Below are 16,100 nucleotides of genomic sequence, written 5' to 3'. Positions count from 1 at the left end.
AGGATGGCATTCCTGAAAGCATAGCTACTGATGTTTGCCACTTGTAGGAACCGAACAGTATAAGCACAGCACCTTCACTACTCACAGGCCTTGATACATCTTTCAGTCTATATTTGCTCAAACTTGGCTGACTCCGTTTCAGTCATCTAAAGATGAGGCAAATGATAGTTCAGTTTCCCTGAGAGATACCAAAATGTGTCAAAGTTGGTTTCTCACCAGATATCCAAATCAGAAGAATAATCAGTGGCTCCGAGTAGGACATCAGGAGGACGGTACCAGAGCGTCACCACCTCAGAGGAGTATGTCTGACTGGGGATGGACTTGGCACGAGCAAGACCTGCCAGAACAGGAAAAACATGTATCTAGTTACACTTTCATGTCCCTTTTGTAACTCATTGTGACATCCCACTTCCTTCTGCCTGGACAGTACCCGAGTCCTAAGAATCAGAAGAACAGTTTACTTTTCTGTAGCACTTTTCATCCTAAGTGATCCCAAAGCACTTTACAATCAACAGATACATACAAAGTATGTAGAATACAACCTGCTGCATTTTGTAAATCAGTGAGGAGGAAAACGGGATGTTTTGACTGAGGACACTGGGCAAAGCCCTGCTCTTAAAAAACATGCCACTGATTTTTATGCAAAGCAGATGGACCTTGGCTTCTAAGGTCTCTGCTTAAAAACCCACTTATACTTACCTTTTGTGGTACTTAATTTATCTGTTTCGGAATGGAGAGAGCCTGCAGTTTAAAGATATGTATGACATGTATTTTAAAAGTTTTGGATTTTGTCTGAAATATCCAGTTTCAGCAGATATGCTGATTTGTGTATACATAATATTTGCATACATTTTATACATACACAGTATGTATAGCCATGGGAAAAATTGCATTTATCTTCCACCTTTTCAGTGTTTCTAAGGCACTTAGCCCACTGATTCAAACCGGGTGAGACAACTATTGGCATTGCAAACCTCTGAGCAGCTTCAGACAGCTACCGTTTTAGAATGAACAAACACCTTCAGAATGTTTCTTTCCTTCCTGCAAAATGTGACATTCTCTCCTGACTCCTCAAAATGACATGGATCTGAAGTGCAGGATGTGCCAGAGTCAGTCCTAGATCCCGGCAGATTGAGATAGAAAGGCAGATCCTCAGCTGGTGTAAAAACTGTCATAGTTCCATCCATGGACTTCTATGGAGCTATGATCATTGACACCAGCTGGTAGGATTGTCAGCCCTCCAGGATTGTCCTGTAGTCCCCAGGAATTAAAGATTAATCTTTAATTAAAGATTGTCATGTGATGAAACCTTCAGGAATATGTCCACCCAAAAGTGGCAACACTACCAGCTGAGGATCTGTCCCAAAATATGGTGAGACTCATCAGGGCTGGAAAAAGGAAGCCTTATACCACTGGAGAGCTGAGAATCTCTCCTTCCCACAGCTCTGAAGCATTTGGCCTGAATTCTCAGTTACACTAAGGCCCTTTGACACTGCTGTAGCTTGGCCCTTAAAGTGGGTGTAACTGCGAGAGGGGTATAAAGGGGCCTTAGTGTAAGGGAGAATTCAAGGCCTTTATTCGTAGCCCTCTTAGATCTCAAATTATCAGACCTTAAAATCAAGACGTTATGATTTTTATAAAAATTATTTTAAAGGTTTCTGGAAGTTTAGTTTTTTTTTTTTCTATCTACAAGGTCCGTATCATTGGCTGTGTGGGGCTGAGATGAACTGACTTTACAGACAATACAGAGCGGAAGGGTAACAAATGCTGCCAATTTAAAAAAAAAAAAGTAAATCTCAAACATTTCTAACATAATTTTGTCCTGTAAAATGTGGCATATGCAGAATACATGATGGTGTGGAAGGAAAGTTTTATTAGCCCACATTTGGGATGACCTGTATAATTCAGTTTTGGCAAAGCAAGTTCATGCCAATAAAATCTCTACCCTTCCCTACATAATCATCTATTCTGTATGCAACATATTTAATGTCAGGGTCTGATTCTCATCTCCCTGGAATTACTCCTATACTACTGGAATTGTATTGTTTTAAATAAAGTTACTTTCAGTGTAAACCAGTATAAGGAGAGGAGGATCAGGTCTACAGATTGATCACAGAAATGCTTTTTCTTGAAGTGCAGTGAGAGAGGTTATGCTCACTTACCCATTGGTGGCTTTGGATGCGTAAATATAAGTATGTGAAAACACGGCTCTTAGATGTGCTTGTTGTAACTAAGCAGTGACTCACCAAAGTCAGCTAATTTGAGCTCGCCGAGGCAACTGATGAGCAAGTTCTGGGGTTTCAGATCACGATGAAGAATGTGGTGTTGGTGGATGTAAGCCAGGCCTCGCAAAAGTTGGAACATGAAGAGCTAGAAAAAACGGGCAACAAACTTTAGCAGATCTGTGGGATTTTGCAACAATGTATTTACTCTGAATGTCAGGAAAACCTTTACAATGAAACAGTGCAAAAGGGAGGGAGGAATCAGTAAAAACTTTGTCAACTTGTTAAGCAGTGGCACAGGCTGAGCGGGGGGACTGGAAAATTGCAACAATAAAAATTATGGAATCTTCGATAGTTACTTCAGCTGATGGTTATATGCTTCCTACCAGTCTCCCTGATGCTTTCAGCGTGTCATACTGTGGCAGTGAAGGGGCTGTCACTCTTCATATCCTAAATGGGCATTTCAAAAGCTTTGCCCTTTAGAATCTGACTGTTTATTTTAGGAGCAAAGATGACTTAAGGCTTCCCAAAGCACAGACGCAGCATCTGCAATGTCAGACGTCCTGGTAATGGTGTTAATCACTGAGGGAGACACCAGAGAGGAAAAATGTACGTAGAGGAGGAAAAACCGCAGAAGAAAAGAGGGAGAAGAGAGAGGATTCAGAAGGAAAAAATAAAGTCAGAGGGCCTGATTCTCACTACTCTGGCAGTGTAAAGTGATCCTAAAGTAAATGAGAATCAGGCCCAGAACAGGGTCTGAAAGGGCATGAAGGATAAAAAACAACTCATTGCATAAGTTATTAGCCTTCTCCAGAGGGAAACACTTTTTATCTGAGACCTTTCCTGGAGACTAGAAAAAAAGGTGACATTCATGGTTAGCTTTTCTACTGGAAAAGAGGCAAACAAAAAATCAGATACAAAAATGCAAAATATGATTATATAGCATCTTCCATGTGAGATCTCAAAAATTGCTTCGCAAGGATGAAAGAAACAAGCCCTAGGACACCCTCCTGCAGGCTCATAGTAAATCACTTTGCTGTTTTCCAGTCTTCTTGTCAATGACGAATGAAAACATCTAAGGAGGGCAGCTGGCTCATATTTACTAATGCAAGTGTCAGTCAGACCACGTTACAGTTTTTTGGGTTTTTTTTAAACAAGCCTTCCTGGTGGCATAGCACTTGTGTGGTGCACTGCACCGACCCATCATTTTCTGGAAGTGGAGACGCCGAGCAGCTCCATCTTCAGGGGCAAGTGACTGTTGCCCACACGCTTCTGAGATCTCCCCTGTCAGTCAAGGTTGGCATTAATATTGGAATTATAATGGGCAAAGGCTGAGCTCCACAATTCCATTCCAATTAATTTAGGTTTCCATTCTGAATTGTAACATTAATTTAAAAATATTAGAATAGGGGCCATTTGCTCATCCAGTGCTCTACAGGAGAGTAGAAACTGCAGGGTATGAACCTGCTTTTCCTAAATTATTTTACTATACACTAAAAAATCTTTCTTTTTTTAAACAACCTAAGAGCTGAATTTTGGTCCCATTACAGTTAGTGGCAAAACTCGTCTTTAGTTAATGGAACCAGAATTCAGCCTTAAACATTTCTGATATTCTGAAATGTTTTTGATATTTAACATTTATGTTAGGGTAGTACTAAGATGCCCTGACCAGGATCAGAGAATCATTGTGCTAGGTGCTATATAAACATACAGGCAGATATGGTCTTTGCTCCAGAGAACTTGCAACCTGCCATTTTGTTTTAGAATATTAATGTGATGAAGATTTTGTAAAAAGTAGAACTGTGCCAAAACAAAAACACTGGATCTTGGACATCTCTGAACTTTGAGAGTGTTTGAAATCTGAACAAGGATTCAGATAAGTCCTTATTTTTAAACAAGGCAAAAGATTTAGAGGGGGTTGACCGTCAGAAAGGGTGTAGTTTAATAACTTTATTAATGATCTGGGGAAATGGGCGACGAGTAAAGTGGCAAAATCTGCAGATGACAGAATTATTTAAATTAGTCAAGATGGGAGAAGACTTTGAGGAACTTCAGAGGGGCCTAATAAAGCTAGGAGAGCATGACAAATGAAATTCATTGTTCACAGACGTAAGATGGGGCACATTGGGAGGAGTTGTTTGAATTATGCATACACAGTGATGGGTTCTAAATTAACTGAAACTACTCAGGAAAAAAGACCTGGGTGTTCATTGTGGACATCTCAATGGAAACTGCTTCTCAGTATGCAGTGGAGGTAAAAAAAAGCAATCAAAATGTGAGGATGTGTAAGAAATGGGATAGAAGATATAGAAAATATTACAATGCCCTTCTATAAATTAATGGTACACCCTCACCCTCGCTTGTAGTCAACCTACCTCAGAAAGATATAGCAGAAATAAAAGGGATCTAGAAAGCTTAGAGACATGAAGATAGTTCCATATTAGGAGGGATAGATTGTTGAGTTTTGAGAAGAGACCAGTGAGTGGGGAGATGATGATAAAGTAATGAATTAAATAGAGATGGAATCATTGCCACAAGATGTTGTTGAAGCCTTCTTGAACAGTCAGAAAACTGGAGTGAGGACTTTTTCAGTCTTTAATTGAAGAATGAGTATGGTTGAATCTTTAACAACTAGATCTTTTCTCTGAACTGTTTGTCAGGTATTTGAGATAAATAGATATTAGCAAAAGATTTAAGATGTTTTAAGCACCGCAACATTTTACAATGATTCTCCATAATGGAAAATAAACATACATTTCATGCTTTAAGGGATACTTGTCCCTTAAAGAACTCACCATGACATTGTGAGCATGAAGTCCTCCAGGATGCTGGGCCATGTACTGTGCCAGATCTGTGTGCTAAATAAGTGTGGAGGGGAGAAGGAAAGACGACTTAGGAGAAAGCTGCAGGTGAATCAGCTCTAGGGAAGACTGACTAGGATCACACTATTAAGTCAAATCCACAGTGGTACAACATACATATAATGGCAGTGACCCTTTTGTGACTGAAGTGTAGAAAACAACATAGGTTGCAAAGTTGTATTTTTTTCACCCTGGAAAGAAACACTTCACTTAAGTCTTGATCCAGCATAGCACTTAAGCACATCCTTAAAGTTAAGCACATGCTTAAGTGGTATATGAAATCAGGGCCCTGATCAGCATGTTGGCCCATCCTAACAGTTTAAAACCAGGGGCTACTAGTGGTCAGAATTCATCAGAAAATTGCAAATAGAGGAAACCATGGCTCATGTATTTTCCCGCTTGCTTAATGGGTCTTTTTGTTGATTTTTACCAAACCAGATGCTGAAATTAGGGAGCTTGTTGACTGAGATCAATGGTGAGAGAAACTGTGTCTCAACAGCACAGGTTTCACCACTTTATCATGGTAGCAATGAAGGAAATCAGCTTCTGCCAGTGTAGTGCAAATAAGGTGGGAGACCCTTCTTGAATGTGGCTGTCACTAAAGGGAGAAAGGAAGCAGGAAGAGCCAAGGCCATATAGATTGAAGTCAGATATTGAGAGTGAAAGAAATAATCACTGTAATGAAATTGTTCGTAACACCTTCTTTTTATAATGCTATGAAATATTAACATTCATTATACTATCACCAGGTCTCTTCTTGATGCTTCATAACAAACTAGCAAAGGAGCAACTCACCATGTACTCGAAGACAAATGTCAGAGTGTCCTTTGTCTGGATAATGTCGTGCAGGAGCACAATATTGGCGTGTTTCAGACTCTTGAGAAGAGATGCTGGTGAAACAGAAATGAAGCTATGAGCCCAAGAGCTGCTTTTGGCAGTGGAAGTAGCATATTTATGGCCTGGGTTATACATGGCTTCATCAATCAGGTTGTCTGGAAAAATCGCTGGGCCAGATACTCTGAAGCTGAGGGAGGGAGTTACATGGCCCTCATGAAACAGTCTGGCCCCTTGTATACTGCAAGGGGGATTTCATCCTAAAGGAAGGCTGGCAACATTGTCACCACTTGCCCTCTCTCATGGTTTCTGAGAAGATGCGCTGATTCAGCACATTCTATGACTTCCCAGGCTGCACATGGGAGCTGCCACCCAATTTTGGGGCAAGGTTGACTTTGTGCAGAAGAGGGTTTGTAGTCACTTTCAAGAAGTACAATATCAGGGAGTTTGTGCTGATATCTGTGCCAGTGTAAACCGGTTTAGATGTTAGGCAGGATTTTGCCAGTTTCTGTTTTTGAAAAGCATATTGGTTAATTCTCACACCTTCATGCGCCACAGAACTACTCTCTAATGAGTGCCAAGAGTGCAGTTATTAAGTTAACAGTACCTCAACTGCATTTATATAACTTCAGCATGTTTTTATTGCTTGCCTAACCAGCTGGCAGAGCCACTGCAAGTATACAGCCCGCTAGACTCAACTCTCCCCTGTGGGCCTGCTTTAGCGTTCCTCACGCTAGGGATGGGCTGCAGCTGACAATCTCATTAAGGAAACTTCCCAACAGAATGTCTCTAGAATTTTGAATGGACATTAAATGCTAGAGCAATTAGTATTTATTGCTTGTAATACAGTCCAGTCCAGGGACCCCAATCAGGATCAGCGTCCCATTGTGCTAGGCGCTGTACACACACATATTAACAGGCAATATCTGCCTTAAAAAGAGCATTGACTCAACCATCAGATTCACAAGCCACATGTGGCTCAAGCACTGTGCATTACAACTTGCGGGAGGCATCACATGATGTCCTAACTAGAACTGGGCAAAATTTTTCAGAAAACCCCTTTTTTTCTGAAAAATGCAGATTTGGGTTGACTGATTGAAACATTTCATGAATTTGTGTTGAATTCGCCAAATTGTTTCCATTTAAAAATATAAAACAAGTTGAAACATTTTTGAAATAAAACAGTTTACATTTTTACTTGAAACAACTTTTTGATTTGAATTTTACTTCAGTTTTATTTTTTTAAAGGTAAACAACCCCCTAAAAATTAACCTAAATGTTTTGTTCAAACCTAAACAATTTTATTTTATTTTATTTTTCTACTTTTTGGGTTTGCCGAAAAATTTGAAAAAAAATTCATTTCAGGTTGAACTGAAATTAAATATTTTTTTGATTTGGCCGCTGAACCAAAAAGTTACTTATGCACAGCTCTCATCCTAATACTGTGGTGGTTAGCTCCAGAGGTTAAAATACCAATTTAAAATGAAACACAGACAGGTTAAATCTTTATGTTGGTAGCCAACTTAGGTAAGTGAAAATGTTTGGTTCATGGTGGTAGTTCCTCCTGTAACTTGCGCTGATGACCGCAGTACTTACTACTATAAAACAAGCTTGTTACACTCATCTTTGTATTCTGAGGTCTAGATTGCCTGGCACAGCAGAGACAGGCTGGCAGGGAGAGATTGCACAAAGTCTCAGCACTTTGTGCCTTGCTTAGGGGATAGTCACAATCAGGGTACATCTACATTGCAATAAAAACCTGCTGCTGGCCTGTGCCAGCTGACTTGGGCTAAGGGACTGTTTAATTGCAGTGTAGATGTCTGGTTCACCCTGGAGCCTGGGCTCTAGGACCCTGCAAACTGGGAAGGTCCCAGAGCTCAGACTGCGGGCCTTGGTCAAATGTCAACACTGCAATTAAACAGCTCCTTAGCCTGAGCCCTGTGACCTAAGTCAGCTGGCACAGGCCAGCTGCAGGTTCGTAATTGCAGTGTAGACATATCCTCAGAGGCCTTGTTCTGCCTGAGGCTTGAGACAATAATAGCTTTCCCAATGGAGAGGGAGGAGAAAGGATGTATCAGAGGCTGCTGGCCTGCAGATCTCTGGTGCTCCAGAGATTTTGAGTCCAATTCTTGCACTCAATCAAATTGTGCTCAGTCCAGGACACCAAGAGGTCGGCAAAAGCAGCCTTTTGAGACTCCCTGATTCCAAGGCCATCCAGGGGTTAGTCGAGCCCTTGACATAGGGTAGTAGACTCAGGGCTCCTCTAAAAATTGTATCTGGCTTCCTATGGACCAAATAAAGATGCTTTAGCCACATCCCTTATGCTTTGGAGGGGAGAGATATAATGCAACTACACTGGCTTTATGCTACCCAGAGATTCTTCTATCATGAAGGAATTCCCAGCTGGCCAGATCCTGTGGGTTTCCCACCCTTTTGTACCAGTGGAGCAGCACAAAGGCTCTATAGTGAAATGAAGAATCAAGACTATTGTGTCCTGAGTTGGACAAAGTGCCTCTTAGAGGTCTCAGTGCCCTTCAGCTGGTGCATCTCAGCATCCCTCTACTGTAGCATTACAGCCATAATTGTGCCTTAAGTATGTTTAATCCTTTTGAGGCTCTCTCAGATAAATTACCCCTTTGGCTGTTAAGTGTTTAGTGCCACTCCTTTAAGGTAACATAGAGTGCAACATGTTAATAAATCTAAAGCTTTGTTTAATGACACTTGCACTATTGACTTACATTGTAAATTTAAGATGTCAGATGTCACAAAGCTCAATACAACACAAAAGAACTATTTAAAATAGATCCTTCTTAGGAACTTCTTAGTTTTATCTGAGTGAATGGAAGTTAAAGGCTCTTAGCATTTCAATTAAGGCACCTCAATTAAGCAGCTCACCCTAAATTAGGGCAACCTGATCTTTTGAGTAAAGAACTAGCACCAGAGTTCTAAGCAGGTAAATGTTGGAGGGATTCTCTTCTAAAGCTTATTGTACTGGTAAGGTTCTTGTGGTAAGTAGATCAGCAAATAGTCCTACTTTGAGTGTCAGTGGGCCCCATAATATGAGCTTCCCTGCAAATAGGGTCAGCTCGGTATCTCGCTTTGCTTTCACCCAGAATTGGGGTAAAGTGTCCACACCAATTCTGATCTTGTTTACATTGGTGTAAACCTGAAGCAGCTCCACTGACTTCTCTGCAGTTACTCTGGATTTAGACTGGTGTAACTGAGAGCAGAGTTTGGACCTCCTTCTCTGTTCTAGGGTTGTCCTGTGAATGCGGTTCCATCTGGTCTCCCCCTGCATACCACTGATGTGAGCATTGGCAAAATCAACCCCAGCTTTGAAGTGCAATTCTGAGTGGAACTATAAAACTGGAGTGTCATGACCCCTTCCATTTATAGATCTTACTTATATTAGACAACAGACTGGCAGAAAGGTTACATATTTCTACTTCTATTCTCCTCAGTGTAAAAAAGAAACTGGATTATATTTCCTTTGGGATCTTATACTAAAAAAGCAGCTTTATTGGTAGATTAAACAGGCAGTTTGGGAAATTATGTTTGTAGGGGCATCTAAACCTATAAGACAAAAAATCAGGAACTTAAGGAAAGACATAAGGGCAAGAAATCAAGAAAGCTGCAGACATTTAGCCCAGTGCTCTGTGAGGTCTCATGTTGAGAAACATTTCTTGCCATGTTGAAATGGTGCATTTTCCCAAAAGTCAGCTGTATCTAAAAATGTCTGCCATCAGACCGGAATTTCTAATGCTCCTGATATCAGCAGCCATCAGTATGATAATCTGTTACATACAACATGCCATGTTAAAAGAGTATCAGGGTATCAAAGCCATCTCCCTTGTTCATATGCATGACACAATCCTTAATTATACGATCGCATGCTATTTTTTCTCCGCAGGCAGTCTTGTCTAGTGGTTAAAGCATGACTTTGATTGTCAAGAGACTTAAGTTGTTGTTCAATTTCTGAAACTAGCTTCCTGTGCAGCTTTGGGTAAATTACTCAGTCTCTTTGTGCCTCTGTTTCCCAGCTGTAAATAGTACCCTTTATATAAAGCATTTGGGATCTTCATCAAAAGTATTACTGTATTATTAAAGAATCACTGTCAACTCATATATTTTTATTGCCATGGACATTTTCAGTTATCTACAGTTGTTATTATTTATTATTGTAGCACCTACACATTCCAATTTATGCTAAGCACTGTTCAAACACAGTAAGAGTTGTTGTCTGCCCTGAAAAGCCTGCAGTCAAAATCTAAAGACAGATAAAGAATGCAAGAAAGGAAGTCTTATTATCCATGTTTTACAGATGGGAACCTGAGGCCCAGAGAGATTAGGTGATTAAGTGACACACAAATCAGACCCAGATGTCTAGAGTCCTAATCCAATGCCTTAATCACAAAACCAAACTTCTGCTTGTTCCTAAACCCACCAGTGGCAAACAGAATTACACAAATGCTCATAATAAAGTATAAGCAGAAGAGCAGAGCAGGCAAGAAAATAAAAAGAAGTTAGGAAGTTGCCAGATATGGAGATTTTAAATTAAAATACATGTTGAAAAATGATATTCCCACTCTCTCTTCAATGTTTGGATTGACTACATGTCCTTACCTTCTCGGATGGCGGTAAAAGGCACTCCTTCCTCTGTCTCCAGACTGATTACTTTCAAAGCCACCAAGTGGCCATTTATTCTAAAGGGTCAGAGTGAAAGGACATAAATGGACTCAGAAGGTGCCCATCAGTGCCTAACATGCCAACTAATACTAATTCACTTGGGACTATTCTGCGCTTTTCTAATAAGGCATTTAAAGGATCAGTCCCAGACTCTGTCAAGGTCATGCTCAGCACAACTGTGAAGGGGCAGCAAAGGTGATTCAAAACCACCTTAATGGCTCCTCTAATCCTGGACAGGTTGGTGGCCATTTGGGCACTGGCACAAATTTGAGTTGGCTAAAATAGTCCCCTAAGAACCATCCTGTTGGCTAAGTGTCAGTGGAATGCATTGTACTTCCACTCTGCCCTCTCCAGGTGTCAAAACACACCCTCCTTGCCTCCTGGCAGCCCCCCACAATGAAGACTTAAGCAGCTTCACATCATCCGAGGATTCTGCTTTGCCAGGGGAATCTAAAACTCCTCCTTTGGAACAGTTTAAGATGACTGCACAGCTCTGATAGGGCAAAGCACCCTCCATCTTAACAAATAACTTCTCTGAGAAATTGAACGGGTCTCACAATTGTGTGTAATATCCCAATAAAGGGAAAACAAAACCTTTTATTTGCTCCTCTCTCATTTTGAATATTCAGAATCTTCTAATTTCAAATTCACTTCTGGGAAGCTCAGCTGGTTTCAGTGGACTAAATGAATGACAAAATGGCAGGAAGCTCCCTCTGGAACCTGCTCACCTGCTAATCCCCTTGTAAACTGTAGAGTAAGAACCTTCACACAGCTTCTCCAGATTCAGGTAGGATGAGGCTGTTCCAAACGGGAGGCCCTGTCTCTGCTTAGATGAGGAAAAGGCATTTTTTTAGATCCTTTTCTCCCCCAGCAAAACAAAGGCTATTTGCATGACATCTGTACACAATGCTGGATAATTATACTGTGATTCATGGCTAATGATCATCTCTGGATAAACATCTTATAATGGCTGTATACATACTGCACACTCACCCACTGGAATCTCTTCACAAAATCCATCTCCTGGGAAGGATCGCTGTTACTCCGTGGTCTCTTTCTCCCAGACTTTTGTAGCTGGAGTGTTTGGAACCACTGTGATTGGAGTGAATCCATGGGATGTGGCACTCTGCTCAGATCTGGTAACTGAGAGGGAGGAAGCAAACTAAATCAAAGACAAATTCCTCCTACTTATTGATGATTTTCTCTCTTTTCTCCTCATTTTCTCTGATTTTCAGCTCTTGTTTTTTTCCCATCTCCTTTCCCACACTCATGTGCCCATCTGCTGATTCTCTAAGTAGCCATAATGGGATCAACTGTTTACATTTTACAGCTTTTGTATATGGTATAGCTTGTGAAGCTGATATTTAAGAATGCATCAGTAACTGGGCTGATTTACCCCTCTGTTTTGGCTGTAATCTGTTTGGGGCAGGGACTGCAAAGCAAATTCAGAAGAGAGGTTTACGGAAGTCTAAATTTACACCTTCTTCTGCTCCCTTCCCCCACAATTACCCTTCATACTGACAGGTTTCTGAATAACAGCCATGTTAGTCTGTATCCGCAAAAAGAACAGGAGTACTTGTGGCACCTTAGAGACTAACAAATTTATTAGAGCATAAGCACTGAGACTCTCTTACCACTATGTAACTGACACATTTTTATACATCATCTCTGAACTTGACCCATTTGTCTTTTTATTGCTGTAAAACACCATGCAAAGTTATGACATTTATTTAATATGTCAACATTAAATAAAAATAATAATTAGTGGTGTGCAGCCTCCAAACACATATAGCACAACTGCACTGGGTTGGATGCCTATATACTATTTAATCCAGATGTAACAGGATTTCTAATCCACAGCAGGATGCCTCCTTTAGCAAGCTGTAAATCTTTGGCTCCCCTTTCTGTCTTGCACAGAGATAGCTGGAGTGGGACTTCTCCTGAAAACATCAGATCGAGGGAATTCTTCACAAGCTAAAGCATGGGGCGATTATAATTCCTCTCAGCAGGGAATCCACAAGACTAGAGCTGAGATAGCTAGAAGTCCTCTGTGTGGTTTCAATGGAAAGTTTGACCCTTAGTGAATTAGAAAAACACGGCAGACATTTCCGACTTCCAAACAGAATGGCAGACTCTGAGCTCCTTTATTTATCTCTCTGCTAAAACGCTGTCTGGGATACTGAATACCTCCATCATAGACTCCACTTCCACAGACTGGGTACTCTGGCTGCGTTGAGAGCCCTTTCTCTCTGAACAGCAACAGCATGATCCAGGTTTGAGAGCATTTACACACAGTGCTTCCCCCATGTTCTCCTGAGTTTGGTAAAAAAATATTATCTTAATCTCTTTCTTTCGACTCTCTGCTCCTCTGTTGCTAGAAGCGTGTTATGCCAGAGTGTTCATATGACTCACATGATGTTTGTGCCTCAAGTAGTCTCATGATTTCAGCAGTTTTCCTCCATCAGTCCAACACCCAATGGGTCAAATTCATCCCTGGTGTAACTCCATTGATTTCAGTTAATTTGGCCCAGTAGCTTCTAAAAACTGCCAATATTTATGTACAAGCTCAATGGGAAAAGAAAACCTCTGTTAATTCAATAGTGTTTTAATGAAGTAATTCAGTGTAATTTACCAAGTAATTAAATGTTCTGGTTCCCCCAGCAACAGTGGCTTGGTTTGCTTGTACATATATAATAGCTTGCATTAATTATAGTACATGCTGTTAGGTTTTATGCCATTTTATATGTACAGTGTGGGTGAGTTATGGTTTCTGCAGAAACTGTACATTTGAATTTCCTCACTTCGGTGCATCTAAGTTGTTAGCTATCATGTAATAATAATGTAGGCTTTGGGCACTGCATGTCCTTGTTTGGTTGTTTTTTTTGAAGGACAGAGCACGCTGTGATTGATGGAATATATTCTGGGCTATGAGCACAAAGTAGCTTTAGCAGAGTGATGAATCCAGCCCAAAATATATCCCATCAATTGTACATTGCATAATCAGTGCAAAGTGGCCTTAAACTGGCCAGAGAGAGGGTGAAGAATCTCTCCCTTTCATGGGAACCCTCTGCCAGTGGAAGTGGCTCTGCTGCCTCTTGAACCAACTTTCCCCCTCCCACTCAGCATATAGGGTGGGAAGAGGCATGTCATGGGTGTCCTGGGGGCAGAAGTTATGGCACACGGAAAGCAGGTATCTCATTTATATGGACTTCCCTTCCCAATCCAACCCAAGCAGTTCCCCAGTTAACAACCTATTGAACATCCTGTTTCTTGAGCATTTATCGCCTTTCTCTGTATCCTCTGACTCTTGTTGCTCCATTATGATCCTAAGTGTGTATGTTTGAGTCAGAACTTGTCTAGCTTAGGGAAATTAGAGAGGTACACCTGTACAAACCCCAGTGAATGGAAACTGCCTTTTAAAATACATTTAAGCATAAATACCAATGAAAGATGTAAATTTATGATAGATTAGATTAGATTGGATTAGAATTATTTCTCCATGACACACCTCATACTACATCACAGGAAAAAAATCACTTTGTTATAACAAAAATGCTAATGTCACTTCTCCCAGCTCGTTGAAGCAGCGAAACGAACAAAGCATCACAATAGGTCTGTACTTCAAAGTACTGAATAAAAATGGAGTATTCAGCCCACGTAGCAGAGGTAGACTCTCTAATTTACTGTTATAATGATTACTGTGAGGGAAGGTGAGAGCAAATACTGGACTCCCTGTAACTGCTGCATTATGGCACCTCAGTATCTAAAGAAATGCTGCAAGGTAATATAAAAGACATTCTTATTACTACATAAATAATTACACAGAAGAGCACATTATTTAAAAAACATTAAAGTGTTTTAAATATAATTTAAAAAAAAAGGAAACAAAGGATGGCTTTGCAATTAATGCCCTGGACTGGGACTTTGGAAATTTGGGGCTTTATTCTGCTCCCATTGACTTCAATGGCAAAACTCCCATTGACTTCTGTAGAGTAGGATCAACCCCCCTGGGTTGCTTACTAGACCTTCCACAGATTTCCTGTGTGAGCTTTATTATTTGTATGTTTCTTCAAAAATGTAAATGCATCGATAGGTGCCCAACTCGCGGTCTGGGTGCCTATCTCTCAGTCGTGGTCTTGCACAAATCACTTAACCTCTCCATTCTTCAGCTTCCCCATCTTCTAAGTGAGGCCGAGCCTCAGTTTGAGTATGTTCTTTAATAGTTCTCTGGGAGAGACTGGGTTTGGGGTTTTCATCTGTCATCTGGTACTGTAGGTCATAGACAGCTATCTTTGCCAGAAAGGTAAGTGGCAAGTTTAATTTTCCCACCAAGCCAGAGTAGGCTGTGTAGCCACGTTTAAAGCCATCTAGACTTTGTAATAGCAGCTGTTGCTGCTAACTGAGACGGTGTGGTTTGATTTCAAGAAGATTTTCATTGTCTTAGTAATGCTGCAGGTTTAATGCGTTTATGTTAGATCATAGGTTCTAATTGCTCCTAAAAACTGTATTCTGTGTGCATGCTACACACACACACACATTCAGTTCTTTCTGTAATTCTAAGCACCATGCTATATCATTTGTATTAAAGTGACTATTAATTTACCATTATGGCTCATTATTATGCACTTGAAGTTGGTAAGACTTGTTAGTTATTTCCTTGGTGACAGGGTCCCTGCACCATGGTGTAGCAGGCTGCAGTTAAACTGTCTAACATATAATGGAGTTCTGTGGTGCCTCTTGAGCAAAACTCTGATCCAGCTCCTCATAGCGTGCACATGTACCAGGAGTATTACTGCAGGTCTTATTTTTGTCTTTGGTGTTTTTGTAATTATTCTGCAGTTCATTGGCTTTGGCGTGGCACTGGCATGAATCCGAGGAATACCCCTGCATTTTCTCTACAAGCCACTGGTCGATTTTTGCATTCTGGTGATTACTGGAAAGATAAGACTGAACTTTCCCCAGAGGGCAAGGAAATCCAGGATATCCTGACAGGACCATGAGGAAGGTGAGTATAATGGACTCAGGGTCTGTGAATTTGTCATAAGCCGGTTTGCTTAGGTGTGTACCAGCATTCAAATACAGGGAGACATCTGGTCAAGATGACCCCAGAGCAGTGCAGATAACAGGTAATCAGACAGGTCAGTCCAGATATGAAGCAATGAGGTGTGGTATTGCTATGAAAGGAGTACCTAAAGTGGTATAATTAATTTGAAATAGGGCTGCATCCACATGAACCTTATAGTGGTATAACTCATTCCAAAATATGTTGCTTCCAAAGTGGAGTAATTATATATGTATATAGCAGGATAAGATGCAAAATAAGGTAGAAAAAGATTATTTGTGTGCAGATGCAGGTACTTACGCCAAAAAACCTAAAGAGATATTGAAAAATCTTTCATATGTAGACAAGGCCCTAGAGCAGACTCTTGTTGATTTTATGTAACGTTTAAATAAAAATAATTTAGTTGTTAATTACAAGCTGGCAGTGCCTTAATAA

The 16,100-nt window shown here is 40.6% G+C and overlaps 1 protein-coding gene across 1 annotated transcript in view; it reads right to left on the bottom strand.

The window, feature by feature from the left end:
- Positions 1–12,970, bottom strand: part of CDK15 (cyclin dependent kinase 15) — a 51,022-nt gene extending 38,052 nt beyond the window's left edge. The window contains exons 1-8 of the mRNA XM_043525683.1: positions 12,791–12,970; positions 11,597–11,746; positions 11,332–11,429; positions 10,541–10,620; positions 5,879–5,973; positions 5,018–5,080; positions 2,247–2,370; positions 217–337 (exon numbers count right to left, since the gene is read on the bottom strand). Of these exons, the coding sequence (XP_043381618.1) occupies positions 217–337; positions 2,247–2,370; positions 5,018–5,080; positions 5,879–5,973; positions 10,541–10,620; positions 11,332–11,429; positions 11,597–11,746; positions 12,791–12,910 (851 nt within the window). The 5' untranslated portion in view covers positions 12,911–12,970. The remainder of the gene's footprint in view (positions 1–216; positions 338–2,246; positions 2,371–5,017; positions 5,081–5,878; positions 5,974–10,540; positions 10,621–11,331; positions 11,430–11,596; positions 11,747–12,790) is intronic.
- Between the last annotated feature and the right edge of the window lie 3,130 nt (positions 12,971–16,100).

Source organism: Chelonia mydas, chromosome 11 (assembly GCF_015237465.2).
Source record: "Chelonia mydas isolate rCheMyd1 chromosome 11, rCheMyd1.pri.v2, whole genome shotgun sequence".
NCBI lineage: Eukaryota > Metazoa > Chordata > Testudines > Cheloniidae > Chelonia > Chelonia mydas.
The sequence above is the reverse complement of the archived record's forward strand: the minus strand, read 5'-3'. Positions and strand labels throughout refer to the sequence as shown.